This window comes from Phaenicophaeus curvirostris, chromosome 3 (assembly GCF_032191515.1).
Source record: "Phaenicophaeus curvirostris isolate KB17595 chromosome 3, BPBGC_Pcur_1.0, whole genome shotgun sequence".
NCBI lineage: Eukaryota > Metazoa > Chordata > Aves > Cuculiformes > Cuculidae > Phaenicophaeus > Phaenicophaeus curvirostris.
Genome location: NC_091394.1, coordinates 98,438,394 through 98,451,277, shown reverse-complemented (window position 1 = coordinate 98,451,277; position 12,884 = coordinate 98,438,394). Strand labels below are relative to the sequence as shown.

The 12,884-nt window shown below is 50.5% G+C and overlaps 3 protein-coding genes across 3 annotated transcripts in view; all 3 read left to right on the top strand.

Annotated features, from left to right (window-relative positions):
* The first annotated feature begins 553 nt into the window (after positions 1-553).
* LOC138719461 (feather keratin-like) lies at positions 554-972 on the top strand. The gene has a single exon (XM_069854808.1). The coding sequence runs from the start codon at positions 570-572 to the stop codon at positions 882-884; it is 315 nt and encodes a 104-aa protein (XP_069710909.1). The 5' UTR covers positions 554-569; the 3' UTR covers positions 885-972.
* Positions 973-2,022: 1,050 nt separating this feature from the next.
* PYCR3 (pyrroline-5-carboxylate reductase 3) overlaps positions 2,023-12,884 on the top strand; it is a 29,675-nt gene continuing 18,813 nt past the window's right edge. Inside the window, exon 1 of the mRNA XM_069854791.1 lies at positions 2,023-2,028. The gene's annotated coding sequence lies outside the window, so the exon portion shown is untranslated. The remainder of the gene's footprint in view (positions 2,029-12,884) is intronic.
* On the top strand, positions 4,456-4,854 carry LOC138719460 (feather keratin-like). Its single transcript, XM_069854807.1, has one exon. The coding sequence runs from the start codon at positions 4,472-4,474 to the stop codon at positions 4,784-4,786; it is 315 nt and encodes a 104-aa protein (XP_069710908.1). The 5' UTR covers positions 4,456-4,471; the 3' UTR covers positions 4,787-4,854.

The following is a 12,884-nucleotide window of genomic DNA, read 5'->3' as shown; positions in this document are numbered from 1 at the left end:
TGACACCATTACACCTCTCCTACGCTTTGGTCACCTCTTGCGCCTGCCCTGACACACATCAGCAGCAGCAAGTCTTCAGCCTCTAACACTCACACTTCAAAGATGCTGCCACCACATAGTGGACACGTCCTCAAGAGGAGGACATGACATTGAAGAACTGGGGCAAGGAAAACACACCCCACCTCATGACTCGCCACGCTGGGCCAGGACACAGCTGCTGCCTGCAAAATGCACTCATCCACAAAGCCCGTCCCGCCCCTCGCGCACCACCATAAAAGCTGGCCCAGCACCTCTCTCCCTCACAACCTTCTCTGCACACCTTCTCCTCTGCACTCAACAAGGTGAGTCTCAAAACCCTGAGCCTCCTCCTCCTGACCCACCTCCTCCCTCTCTTCCACCACGCTCTGCCCCAGCCTCTCCCGCCGACATTCCTCCCCACCGCCACATTCCCCACAGAACCACCCCAACCTCCCAACTTCCCTGCCCTCCTCACACTCCACACCTCAAAACCCCCATGCCCCACCGCTTGCTCAACACCTTCTCTTCCAGGGACCCTCCACACCACACCCATGGCCTGCAACGACCTCTGCCGCCCCTGCGCACCCGCCCCGCTGGCCAACAGCTGCAACGAGCCCTGCGTCAGGCAGTGCCAGGACTCCTCCGTCGTCATCCAGCCTCCTGCCGTGCTGGTCACCCTGCCAGGACCCATCCTCACCTCCTTCCCCCAGAGCACCGCCGTCGGATCCTCCGCATCGGCTGCCGTGGGCAGTGAACTCAGCTACCAGGGAGTGCCCATCTCCAATGGGGCCTTCGGCTATGGCTACGGCTACGGCTTGGGAGGCCTGGGCTGCTATGGTGGCAGGAGAGGCTGCTACCCATGCTAAGGGTCCTCTCCACCACCCCTGACAACAACCACCCACAACCTGGAACCCACACCAGGGTTTGAGGATGCAATTCCTTACGCCTCAGACCGCCTCCTTACCTCTTGACACTTTTTTCTTCTCTATTTCCGCACCCACCCAATAAAGTTTTCCTGCATCCCAGCCTGAGAAGCCTCCTCTTCTTTCTTCTCCAAGGTTCTTCCAACCCCACCCAGCACAAAGCCAGGGCTACAGTGGCCATTGGGGTGGGCAGAAAGAGATTACAAGCTCCTCCTAGGCTCTACGTCCCCCGCCACAACAACAACACAGAGCAGCACAGGGACACTTCCAGAACATGACACAACCCCTTCACTTGCCAAGACAAAAATTGCCCCTGCTCATGCACCACTATCCAGACCTCTGATGCCAGCTTCCCAGGAAAGCAGACACTTGACTCTCTTCCCCAGGATGACTCTCTCCCCACCACAGAAGCAAAATCACAGAACTGCAGAATCACAGAATGGTTGGGTTGGGTTGGAAGAGATCTCTGGAGATCTCCAAGTCCAAACCTCCTGCTAAAGCAGGGACACCTCAATCAGGCTGTATAGGAATGCATCCAGATTGGATTTCACTGTCTCCAGGGAACAAGACTCCACTCCCTCTCTGGGCAGCCAATTCCAGTGCACCATCACTCTCACAAGAACAGCATTTTGAGATGTTCACGCAGAACGTGGCAAGTTCAATTTTGTACCTGATGCCCCTTGTCCTGTCGTAGGGAAACACTGAAAATGATCTGGACCCATCCTGTTGGCCTAGGCCCTGGTGATATTCATAAGCATGTATACGAGGCCCTCATCCTTCTCTTCTCCATTGTAAACACACCCACGTCTCTCAGCATCTCCTCATAGACGGGGAGTAGAATCTCCCCTGACCTGCTTGCTACACTCTACTTCATGCTCCCCAGGATACTGTTGATCTTTTTGGCCACAAGGGCACATTGCTGGCTTATGTTCAGTTTGTCATCCACCACTATGCACACATCCTTCTCCACGGGACAACTCACAATCCATTTAACAATGAGCCTGTATCCTTCTTTAGGAGTTCCTCCACCCAGGTGAAGAATTAGACGCTTGATCTTGTGGAGTGTCGTGATGTACGCACGGGGTCCGTGTCGCTAGCCTGTCAATGCCCCTCTGGCTGGCACACCTTTCCCCCCTTGGGTATCTATCGCAACACCCAGCATGGTGTTATCTGCAAACTCGCTAAGGGTGCACTCAAGCCCACTATCCTCGTGCCTGGCAAAGACAGTAAATATTCCTGGCCCCACTGCAGACACCAGATGGACACCGCACATTACTGGTCTCCACGTGGGCATCAAGGCATTGACCGCAACATTTTCAGTGGAACGCTCCTGCATATTCCTTACTCACCAAGATGTCCACCCATCAAATCCACATCTCTCCATGATACAGACAAGGGCGCTGTGTGCAACAGTATCACATGCTTTGCACAAGGCCAGGTGGATGAGATCACTTGCTCTTCCCTTCTCCCCCACTGCTGTAGCCCCATTGCAGAAAGCCTCAATACTTGTCAGAAACAATTTGACTTTGGGAAGCCCTCTTGCCTTTCAGCTATCGCCTCCAGAATTTCCATCTTCCTTGACATAATATCCAGCAGGATCCACCAGGATTCGTGACCATGCCAGGAACAGAGGTGACACTGACAGGCTGGTAGTTGACTTTGGTCTCCCTTTTGCAGTCCATCTCACAGGTCACTTATGCAACACAAAAATTTTGTCTTGTCTAAAGCATGCGAGGTGAGAAATCATCAAAGGCTTTACTCAAATCTCACAGAAAACACCAGCCTTGGTTCTTTACTTCTCTACAAACCTAGCCACCTTCATGTACAAGAAACGTATTCTTATCAAACACAATGTCCCCTTTGATACGACACGCTTAGGATTACCCACAACCTTCTTGTCTGTTCTGTCTGAGCTGTCTGACAGCTCTGGGTCTCCCTGCTTGGGGTGCCTTCTTCCCAATGTACCCACGAACCACGACACACGAGTGCCACATGACGACCTCACGGAAAACATCCCAACTCTGCGATGCTTTGGTTGCCTCTTCGGCCCACCCTGACATTCACCATCACCACCACGACTTCGACTTCCAAACCTTTGCCTTAAAAGCTGCCTCCAGGGCCAAGAAGATGACATGACATGTTGATGACCTTCTTGCCTGTCCTGATTCTGGCTGAGCTGGGTCAGGCTGCCAGGAAATGGGCTCCCATCATCACAAACCACACAAGAAATATGCCAGGTAATGACCTAACTGACAACACAACACCTCTAGAATGCTTTGGTCTCCTCTTCTGCCTGCCAAGAAAAACGTCATTAACACCAATGTTTTGGCCTCTAACACTCTCTCTTCATACCTGCTGCTGGGACAAAATGGAACATGCCAGGAATAGAGGGGACACTGAAGGGATGGTAGATTACTTGAGTCTCCCTTTTTGGCCTCTTTAAAAATGAGGGTTATCATCTGTCACCTTCCTGAGTCTTCACTCCGTCCCACTGAGCAGTGGGTCATTGAGGAGGAGGATGTACAACAGTGTTGGTCCCATCAACACAAGTCCTGGGCTACATCACTTGAGACTACCCTCCAGTGGCATTTCTCAACACTCATCTCAAGCCTCTGGGACCAACCATTAAAACTCTTTGCAGTCCACCTCACTGGCCACTTACTCAAACCGTGTATTTTGGCCTTGTCCATAAGGATGCATTGGGAGAAATCATCAAAGTCTTTACTCAAAACTCAAGGTAAACACCAGCCTAAGTTATTTTGTCACTCACAGACCTAGTCACTTTCATGTAGAAAACACAGTGCTTAGTCATGCACGATGTTTAACTCTTCTGAATCCATGCTGACACTGCATCAAATTTTTCAGCAGGGTCTACCAGCACCTGCTGTGGCTGTGAGGAAGTTTGGTTTCCTCTTCACAGCACACCCATAAACTACAGCACGAGTGCCATGTGATGATACCACTGACAAAACTCCAAATCTGCAATGCTTTGGTCTCCTCTTCTCCTTGCCATGACACATGCCATAATCACCAAGCCTTTGGTCTCTAACGCTCTCACTTCAAAGATGCCGCCACCACCAAGTGGACACGTCCTCAAGAGGAGGACATGACATTGAAGAACTGGGGCAAGGAAAACACACCCCACCTCATGACTCGCCACGCTGGGCCAGGACACAGCTGCTGCCTGCAAAATGCACTCACGCACCAAGCCTGTCCCGCCCCTCGCGCACCACCATAAAAGCTGGCCCAGCACCTCTCTCCCTCACACTCGTATCTGGACGCTTTCTCCTCCACTCTCACAAAGGTGAGTCTCAACCCCCTGAGCCTCCTCCTGTTCCATCTGAACCCTCTCTTCCACCACGCTCTGCCCCAGCTTCTCCATCCCGCACACCTCCCCACTGTCACCCTCCTCACAGACCTACCCCACGCCTCCCCACTCCATTGCCCTCCTCACACTCCACACCTCAAAACCCCCATGCCCCACCGCTTGCTCAACACCCTCTCTTCCAGGGACCCTCCACACCACACCCATGGCCTGCAACGACCTCTGCCGCCCCTGCGCACCCGCCCCACTGGCCAACAGCTGCAACGAGCCCTGCGTCAGGCAGTGCCAGGACTCCTCCGTCATCATCCAGCCTCCCGCCGTGCTGGTCACCCTGCCAGGACCCATCCTCACCTCCTTCCCCCAGAGCACCGCCGTCGGGTCCTCTGCATCGGCTGCCGTGGGCAGCGAACTCAGCTACCAGGGAGTGCCCATCTCCAATGGGGCCTTCGGCTATGGCTACGGCTACGGCTTGGGAGGCCTGGGCTGCTTTGGTGGCAGGAGAGGCTGCTACCCCTGCTAAGGGTCCTCTCCAACACCCTTGACACAAACCACCCACACCCTGGAAGCCACACCATGGACTGAGGATGCACCTCCAGGCCATTGCTGGCATGTGTGTTCACCTTCCTCTCCTCATCCTCTAAAGGCAACAAGCAGGGAAGGAAGGAAGTGGTCACAACAGGTACCTGAAAACATGGACCATCTAATTCCTCCTCTTCTCCTGCTTCCTTCTGAGCATCTCTCCTTCTGCTGTATCCTTTACTCTCCGCTGCCACAACAAATTTTCACAATATAAAGACAGCCAGGAAGACCCAGTGGTCTCCACCCACCACAGTGCAGGAACATCTCAGTGCTCTGAACAAAACTACTGCACGCAAGTGATCTCGGCTGATGGTTGCCATTCTTTCCCCTCAGACTAGCGCCCTTCCACTTGGTGTTTTTGCCTTTTTACTCTTTGGCTTTAATAAAGTTCTCTTGCATCCCAGCCTGAGACTCCTAGCGTTCATTTCTTCTCAAAGGCTTTTCCAACTTCGCTCATCAACAATCCAAGACTCACAGGCCATTGTATTGGGTGGAAAGGGGCCACAAGACTCTCTTATGAAGTAGGTCAACGCCCCTACCACCAACAGCACAAAGCCGAACCTGGGGGACTTCCAGAACGTGACATAAGCCCATCACTTCCTCAAAGGCTTCAACACAACAGCACTCCCATGCACATGGCACTGATGAAGTCTCTCCATGCCAGCACTCATATGACTGACTCTCTTCCCCAGCAGGACCCTCAATCCCTCCCATCCCAGCAAACAGAATCACAGAATCTTTTAGTTCAGTAAGAACATCTTGAAAACATGTTCATCAACCCCCTGCTCAAGTAGGGCCAGCTAGACCAGGTTTTCCAGGACTGTGGCCAGTTGAGTAATCTGCATCTCCTTGGATGGAGACTTCACCACCTCCTTTAGTCTTTGACCACCCTCACACTACGAAGTCCTTGCACACCACTCAGAAGCACCAGGCTCCCTTGACACCCCACATCGGTCCTCACCAGTGCAGAGAAGATAGGAAGGCCTTCCTTGATGTGCTAGCAATGCTTCTCTAATGCCATCCTGGAGACTGGTGGCCCCTTTTCCTTCAAAAGTGTGTTGCCAGCTCTGGGTCCATTGGTTCTCCACAATGATCACAAGGTCCTTCTCTGCTCAGTTGGTCTCTATCTACTTGACTTCCAGCTATTCTTGCTGTATGGGCTGACTCCTCCCCAGAAACTGGACTTCGCTCAACTGCCTGAGACTCCTGTATGTCCAGCACAAGGAAATAATGGAACATAGAATCATTTAGGTTGGAAAAGACCTTTAAGCTTATCAAGTCCAAATGTAAACCTTACACTGACACCACTAAACCACATCCCTAATCGCCACATCTATTCATCTTCTAAACACCTCCAGGGATGATAACTCAACCATTGCCCTGGGCAGCCTCTTCCAGTACCTGAGCACCCTCTCTGTGAAGTACTATCTCCTAATTATCTAGTTTAAACCTCCCTCGCCACAACTTGAAGCCATTTTGTCTTGTCTTATTGCTTGTTATATGACAGAAGAAACCAGCGCCCACCCCACTACAACCTCCTTTCGGGGAGCTGTAGAGAGCAATGAGGTCCCCCCTCAGCTTCCTTTTCTTCAAATTAAACAACCCCAGATCCTTCCCCGTTCCTCATAAACCCTGTGCTCCAGCCTCTTCCCCAGCTCCTTTGCCCTCTCTGGACATGATGCAGCCCCTCAATGTCTTTCTTAGATTGAGAGGTCCAAAACTGAACCCAGGATTCAAGGTATGGCCTCACTAGTGCCGAGTACAGGGGGACGATCCCTGCCCTGCTCCTGCTGGCCACACATTTCTGATCCAAGCCAAGATGCTGTTGGCCTTCTTGACCCCAAGCCTGGAGCACTAAATGAGGTTGTTGTGACCCAAATCCAGGACCTGGTACCTGGCCTTGTTGCACCCTGTAGAGTCAGCCTTGGTCAATCAATCCAGCCTGTCCAGATCCCTCTGTAGAACCTTGCTTCCCTCAAGCAGATCAACAATCCCTTACATCTTGGTGTCATCAGCAAATTCACTGAGGGAGCACTCAATGCCCTTATCAACATTATTGGTAAAGATATTGAACAGAACTGGCCTAACAGAGCTTTGGGGACACCACTGCTGACTGGCCACCAACTGGATTTAACTCCAGTATCCTGAACAGGCCAAAGTGCCCCCTATGGAAGTCCAAGGTGGCTGTTCTGCTGACCTCCTTCTTCACTTCTCCAAGACTCAAAAACTCTACCATTTATGGATTGCTGCACCCAAGGCAGCCTCCAATCATCACATCTTCCACAAATCTTTCTCTGTTCATGGACAACAGGTCCACAGATGTGCTTCCCTGTCTGGCTCCATCACCAGCTGTGACAGGAAGACGTCTGCCACACATTCCAGTAACCTCCTAGATTGTTTCTTCTCCACTATATTGTATTTCCTGTAGATATCTAGTAGATTAAAGTCTCCCACGAGACCAAGGGCCAGTGTTAGTGAGGCTTCTCCCAGTTCCTTAAAGAATAATCCATCTGCCTCATTATCCTTTTTGGGTGGACAGTAACAGACTCCCACGGTGATATCTGTCTTGTTGGCCTTCCCCCTGATTCTGACCCATATCCAACACTACCATCACCATCATTAGGCTCTAGACAATCCAAAATATCCCTAACATACAGAGCCACCCCACCACTTCTCCTTCCTTGCCTTTCCCTTCTGAAAAGTTTGTAGCCATCCATTGCAGCACTCCACTTCGAATCACGGAATGGTTCAGGTTGGAAGAGACCTCAAAACCCATCCAGTTCCAATCCCACTGCCAGACAGGGACACCTCCCACCGGATCAGGCTGCTCAAAGCCTCATTCAACCTGGCCTTGAACACCTCTAGGGATGGAACATCCACAACTTTTCTACGCAAACTGGGCCAGTGCCTCACCACCCTCAGTGTGAAGAATTTCTTCCTAACACCTCATCTAAATTTTCCTCCTTCCAACTTATAGCCATTCCTCCTCCTCCCATCACTCCATGCCCTTGGTAAAAGCCCCTTCCCATGTTTTCTGGAGCCCCTTCAGGTACTAGAAGCTGCTCTAAGGTCTCTTCAGAGCCTTGTCTTCTCCAGGCTGAATAACACAAACTCTCTTAGCCTGCCCTCATAGCAGAGGTGCTCCAGCCTTCAGACCATCTCTGTGGCCTCCTCTGAACCTGCTCTAACAGGCCTTTAACCCCCAAATTGCTCAGTACCAATGCCACTTAGTCTTCTTACTCCTTTGTTGCTTTCATTTTTCACTGTCTGTAAGCAGAAAAATAAAAGGCTTCAGGCAATCAGGTGAGGCCTTGACTGAGAAAGGAGCTTGCAGTCTCCAGGGCTCTTGGCAGCACTGAAAAAAAAAAGCAAATTAAGCAAAATTCAAAAAGCAATCAAACATCATCAAAAGCAAATTAAGAGAATGACTCCTGAGCAGCTGGAGTCCAGACAGCTGGAGAGGTCTGTGCACAGTTGGAGTTGGCCTCCTTTAAAGAAGAAGCTTTTGCCTAGGAACAAAGCCCATCCCTAACATCCAAACCAAACGTCAGCTGTCTTGGAGCCAGGTTTGGATCTGCTTGGCCTTTTTTTTGTGGTCAGTTAGTGAAAAAATGCCCTGTAGATAGTCTTCATTGGCTCAAGAGGGTCTTTCAGCTCATCTCAAAGTAATGGTTAATCAATAAATGATGAACTCAAGTAATACCTTCTCTTAGGAGTGATATTCACCTTGGAGTTCAGCCAGCTTGACACCAAACCTTGGACTGAAACAGCTGCAGAATCTCACCTCCCTGCAGCCCCACGACATGCCTGAGCAACCAGGCCCATTGGGATGTCTGCCTCAAGCTTCAGAGGATATCTCTGCCCAAACTTGCTCCAGAGCCGCTCATTTTGGGCACAGTCAGCTCAGATGGGTTCAAAGGAGCACTGGGAGGAGGTTGTAGCTACATTTTTGGGGGTTGCTGGTCAAAAACCGGCTGAAAATGGGCCAGCAGTGAGCCCAGGTGGCCAAGAAGGTGAACAGCATCTTGGCTTGGATCAGTCATGGTGTGGCCAGCTGGAGCAGGGAAGGGATTGTGCCCCTATGCTCAGCACTTGTGAGGCCACACCTTGAATCCTGTGTTCAGTTTTTGGGCCCCTCACTCCAAGAGGGACATTGACAGGCTGGAGCATGTCCAGAGAAGGGCAACAAGGCTGGTGAAGGGGCACAAGTCTTATAAGGAGCAGATGAGGGACCTGGGGTTGCTTAGCCTGGAGAGAAAGAGGTTGAGGGACAACCTTATTGCTCTCTTCAGCTCCCTGAAAAGAGGTTGTAGCAAGGTGGGTGTTGGTCCCTTCCCGCAAGTAACAAGCAATAGAACAAGAAGAAACATTCTCAAGTTGCACCAGGGGAGGCTTAGATTGGACAGCAGGAAAAAATTCTTTACAGAAAGGGTGGTGAAGCATTGCAAGAGGCTGCTCAGGACAGTGGCAGAGTCACCATCCCTGGAGAGGTTCAAATAATGTGTAGATAGGACGCTGTGGGACTCAGTTTAGTAGGCACAGTGGTGGTGTGTTGATGGTTGGACTTGATGATCTTAGAGGTCTTTTCCAATCTTAACAATTCTATGATTGTACTCTATGATTACTCTCTGCTCAGAGGATGGACGGACCAGCACATGCCTTTGTTCCGTTCAACCAGGGGAAGCCAGGTCCCTTTGATTGCCCTCTGCCCAGCTCTCTGTACCTCATTCCTAGGAGACTCCAATCTCCCTTCTCTCCCTCCTGGACTGGACCAGGGCCAAATGCAAAGTGATGACCAGCACAGATCTCTTGTACAGCAGCTACTCCCAGTCCCATGAACTGGAAGCCTGCAAGTGGTCCAGTTCATCCCTGTCTCAAACCAAGTCAGATATTTTCCATTCAAACTGTTCCTGGTTGTATTCCATGTGACCATAGAATCATGGAAGGGACCTTGAAGATCATCCAGTCCAACCCCCTTGCAGAAGAACCATAGAATAACCCCCTTGCAGCAAGCAGGGCAATCCTCAACCAAATTTCTCAAAGCCCCACCCAACCTGACCTTGAGTGTTTACAGGGATGGGGCATCTCCCACCTCTCTGGGCAACCTAAGACAAGGTCTCACCATCTTCAGCATGAACAATTCCTTCCTTTTATCCAGTCTGCATATCCCCTCTTCCAGTTTAAAATCATTCCCCCTCATCCTGTTGCAACAGGCCCTGCTCAAAAGTCAGTCAGATGAGAAACCACATGTTATCACGAGGATCTACAAGAAGCTATGGGTGTTGCTCCTGTTCCTGTCCCAGTCTCCCATGTTTTTGGACCACTCTCCCATTGCCAAGCGGTTTCATGGTAGTGGGAACAACCATTAACCCCTATGGAAACTGGTTTGAGCTTGTCTGCTTGGGATGAAATGGACTTCAAATGACCAAAAACATTCATGGAGGGAGGTTGTACTGCAGGACATGACATGGAAAGAGGTTCACTATTGGCGGGATGTCTACCTAAAAGTGTAAAAAAGAGCCACAGAACTCAAATCCAAGTGGGAGGAAGAGCTTAGAGCTGGTGGGTCTCACCTGGGCTCCAGGCGCTTGGCTGTAGCCGTGCAGCAGCATCACAACCTGTCTTCCACGCTGGGATCTGCTGCATGCAGCTGGCTTTTTCCTAGGATAAATGAGAAGGGCAGAGCAGGGAGTGGGGCTGGAGCAGAAACCAGACCAGTTTGAGAGAAAGAGGTCACCCACAGGGAAGCTTCATTATGGAAACCACGCGTCAGGTGAAGTAGCAGTTCTCCAACAGTGATGGGATCTGGCCAAGCCACCCACGCGTTATCCTGCCTGCTTGCAAGTTCTTGGACTGTCCTCTTGTTTGGGTCACGCAGAAGACCTGCCCAGTTGAGTTAATGGGTCTCCTCCAGGCTTTCATCCTTAACCCACATGATCTTGCTAGATAACATCAAAAGCCTGGGCTATATTTCATTAACAAGAGTCCTGCTCCATCCTGTGAGGTCATTGCAAGTTTGCACTTTCTCCCCTGTGATCTTCCCTCATGCCCTAACATTCCTTTGGGAACGACCTCCAAAATTACCATATTTAAATCCAGAGCAGCGGTTTTTCAGCTGCTGCCACAGCAGCTCCGTCTGTGCCACCTCCCAGCAATTCTTGGTTGAAATAAGAGTTTTCCAAAGCTCTCCAAAGCTCACAGGGTGCACCAGGAAGCTCTTCTCCCACTAGCACCGGAAAAATCTTTCTTGGCCTTTTGTATTTCCCTGGCTTATCTCAGGGATGCCCCATCACTGGAAGGGCTCAAGGTTAGGTTGGGTGGGGCTTTGAACAACCTGATCCAGTGGAAGATGTCATGAGGGGTAGGAACTAGATGATCTTTTATGTTTGCCAACTGTGTCCTGAGCAGCATCCAAAGAAGCGTGGCCAGCAGAGTGAGGGAGAGGATTTTGCCCCTCTACTCTGCTCTGGTGAGACCTCACCTGTAGTCCTGTGTCCAGTTCCGGAATCGCCAACACAAGAAGGATATGGAACTATTGGAACCAGTCCAGAGGAGGCCATGAAGATGATGTGAGGTCTGGAGAACCTCTGCTCTGAGGACAGGCTGAGAGTTGGGGTTCATCAGCCTGGAGAAGACAAGGGACCAGGGAGAACTTCAAGCAACCTTCCACTACCTGAAGGAGTTCCAGGAAAGCTGATGGGGGGAACTTTCTACAAGGGCATGGAGTAATAGTATGAGAGGGAATGGCTTTAAATTGGAAAGGAGAAGATTTAGATTCAACATCAGGAAGAAGTTCTTCATAGAATCATAGAACCATAGAATAACCAGGTTGGAAGCGACCCACCGGATCATCGAGTTCAACCATTCCTATCAAACACTAAACCATGCCCCTTAGCACTTCGTCCACCCGTGCCTTAAACACCTCCAGGGAAGGTGAATCAACCACCTCCCTGGGCAGCCTCTGCCAGTGCCCAATGACCCTTTCTGTGAAGAATTTTTTCCTAACGTCCAGCCAAAATCTCCCCTGACAAAGTGATCATGAGATGATAGGGTATTCTGTTCTAGGGAAAGAGAAGAGGGTGGTTAGTAGGACAGTAGCCTTAAATTTCCAGAGGGCAGACTTTGAACTCTTCAGAAGGCTGGTTGGCAAAGTCTCATGGGAGACAGTCCTTAAGGGCAAGGGAGCCCATGAGGGCTGAGAGCTCTTCAAAAAGTAAATCATAGAATCATAGAATCATAGAATAACCAGGTTGGAAGAGACCCACCAGATCATCGAGTCCAACCATTCCTATCAAACACTAAACCATGCCCCTTAGCACTTCGTCCACCCATGCCTTAAACACCTCCATGGAAGGTGACTCAACCACCTCCCTGGGTAGCCTGTTCCAGTGCCCAATGACCCTTTCTGTGAAAAAATTTTTCCTAATGTCCAGCCTAAATCTCCCCTGGTGGAGCTTGAGGCCATTCCCTCTTGTCCTGTCCCCTGTCACTTGGGAGAAGAGGCCATCACCCTCCTCTCTACAACCTCCTTAGCAGCTCAGGAGAAAGCCATCCCCATGTTCCAAAAAAAAAGCCGGCAGGGGAGAAAACCAGCTTGGTTGAACAGAGAGATCTTGAGGGATATCAAGAAGAAAAGAAATGTTTATGGGCTCTGGAAGAGGGGACAGGTCTCTTGGGTGGACTACAGGAGGGACGTGAGATTGTGTAGGGAAAAAATCAGAAGGGCTAAGGCTCAGCTAGAAATTGGATTGGCCAAGTCAGTGAAAGATAACAAAAAATCCTTCTATAAATATATAAATAATAAAAGGAGGACCAGGGAGACCATACAGTCCCTGTTGGATGCAGAAGGAACAACAGTGAAAGGGGATGAGGAAAAGGCTGAGGTACTTAATGCCTTCTTTGCCTCAGTCTTTAACTGTAAAGCAAGTTGTTCCGTCTGTGTACAAACCCAGGAGCTAGAGGAGCATAATGAGGCTCCCATGATCCAAGAGGAGGTGGTCAGAGCCTTGCTAGCCCGACTGGACAGTCACAAGTCTATG

Bases quoted from the DNA above. Each gene is read 5' to 3' on its own strand.
- LOC138719461 (XM_069854808.1), top strand. From the start codon at position 570: ATGGCCTGCAACGACCTCTGCCGCCCCTGCGCACCCGCCCCGCTGGCC.
- LOC138719460 (XM_069854807.1), top strand. From the start codon at position 4,472: ATGGCCTGCAACGACCTCTGCCGCCCCTGCGCACCCGCCCCACTGGCC.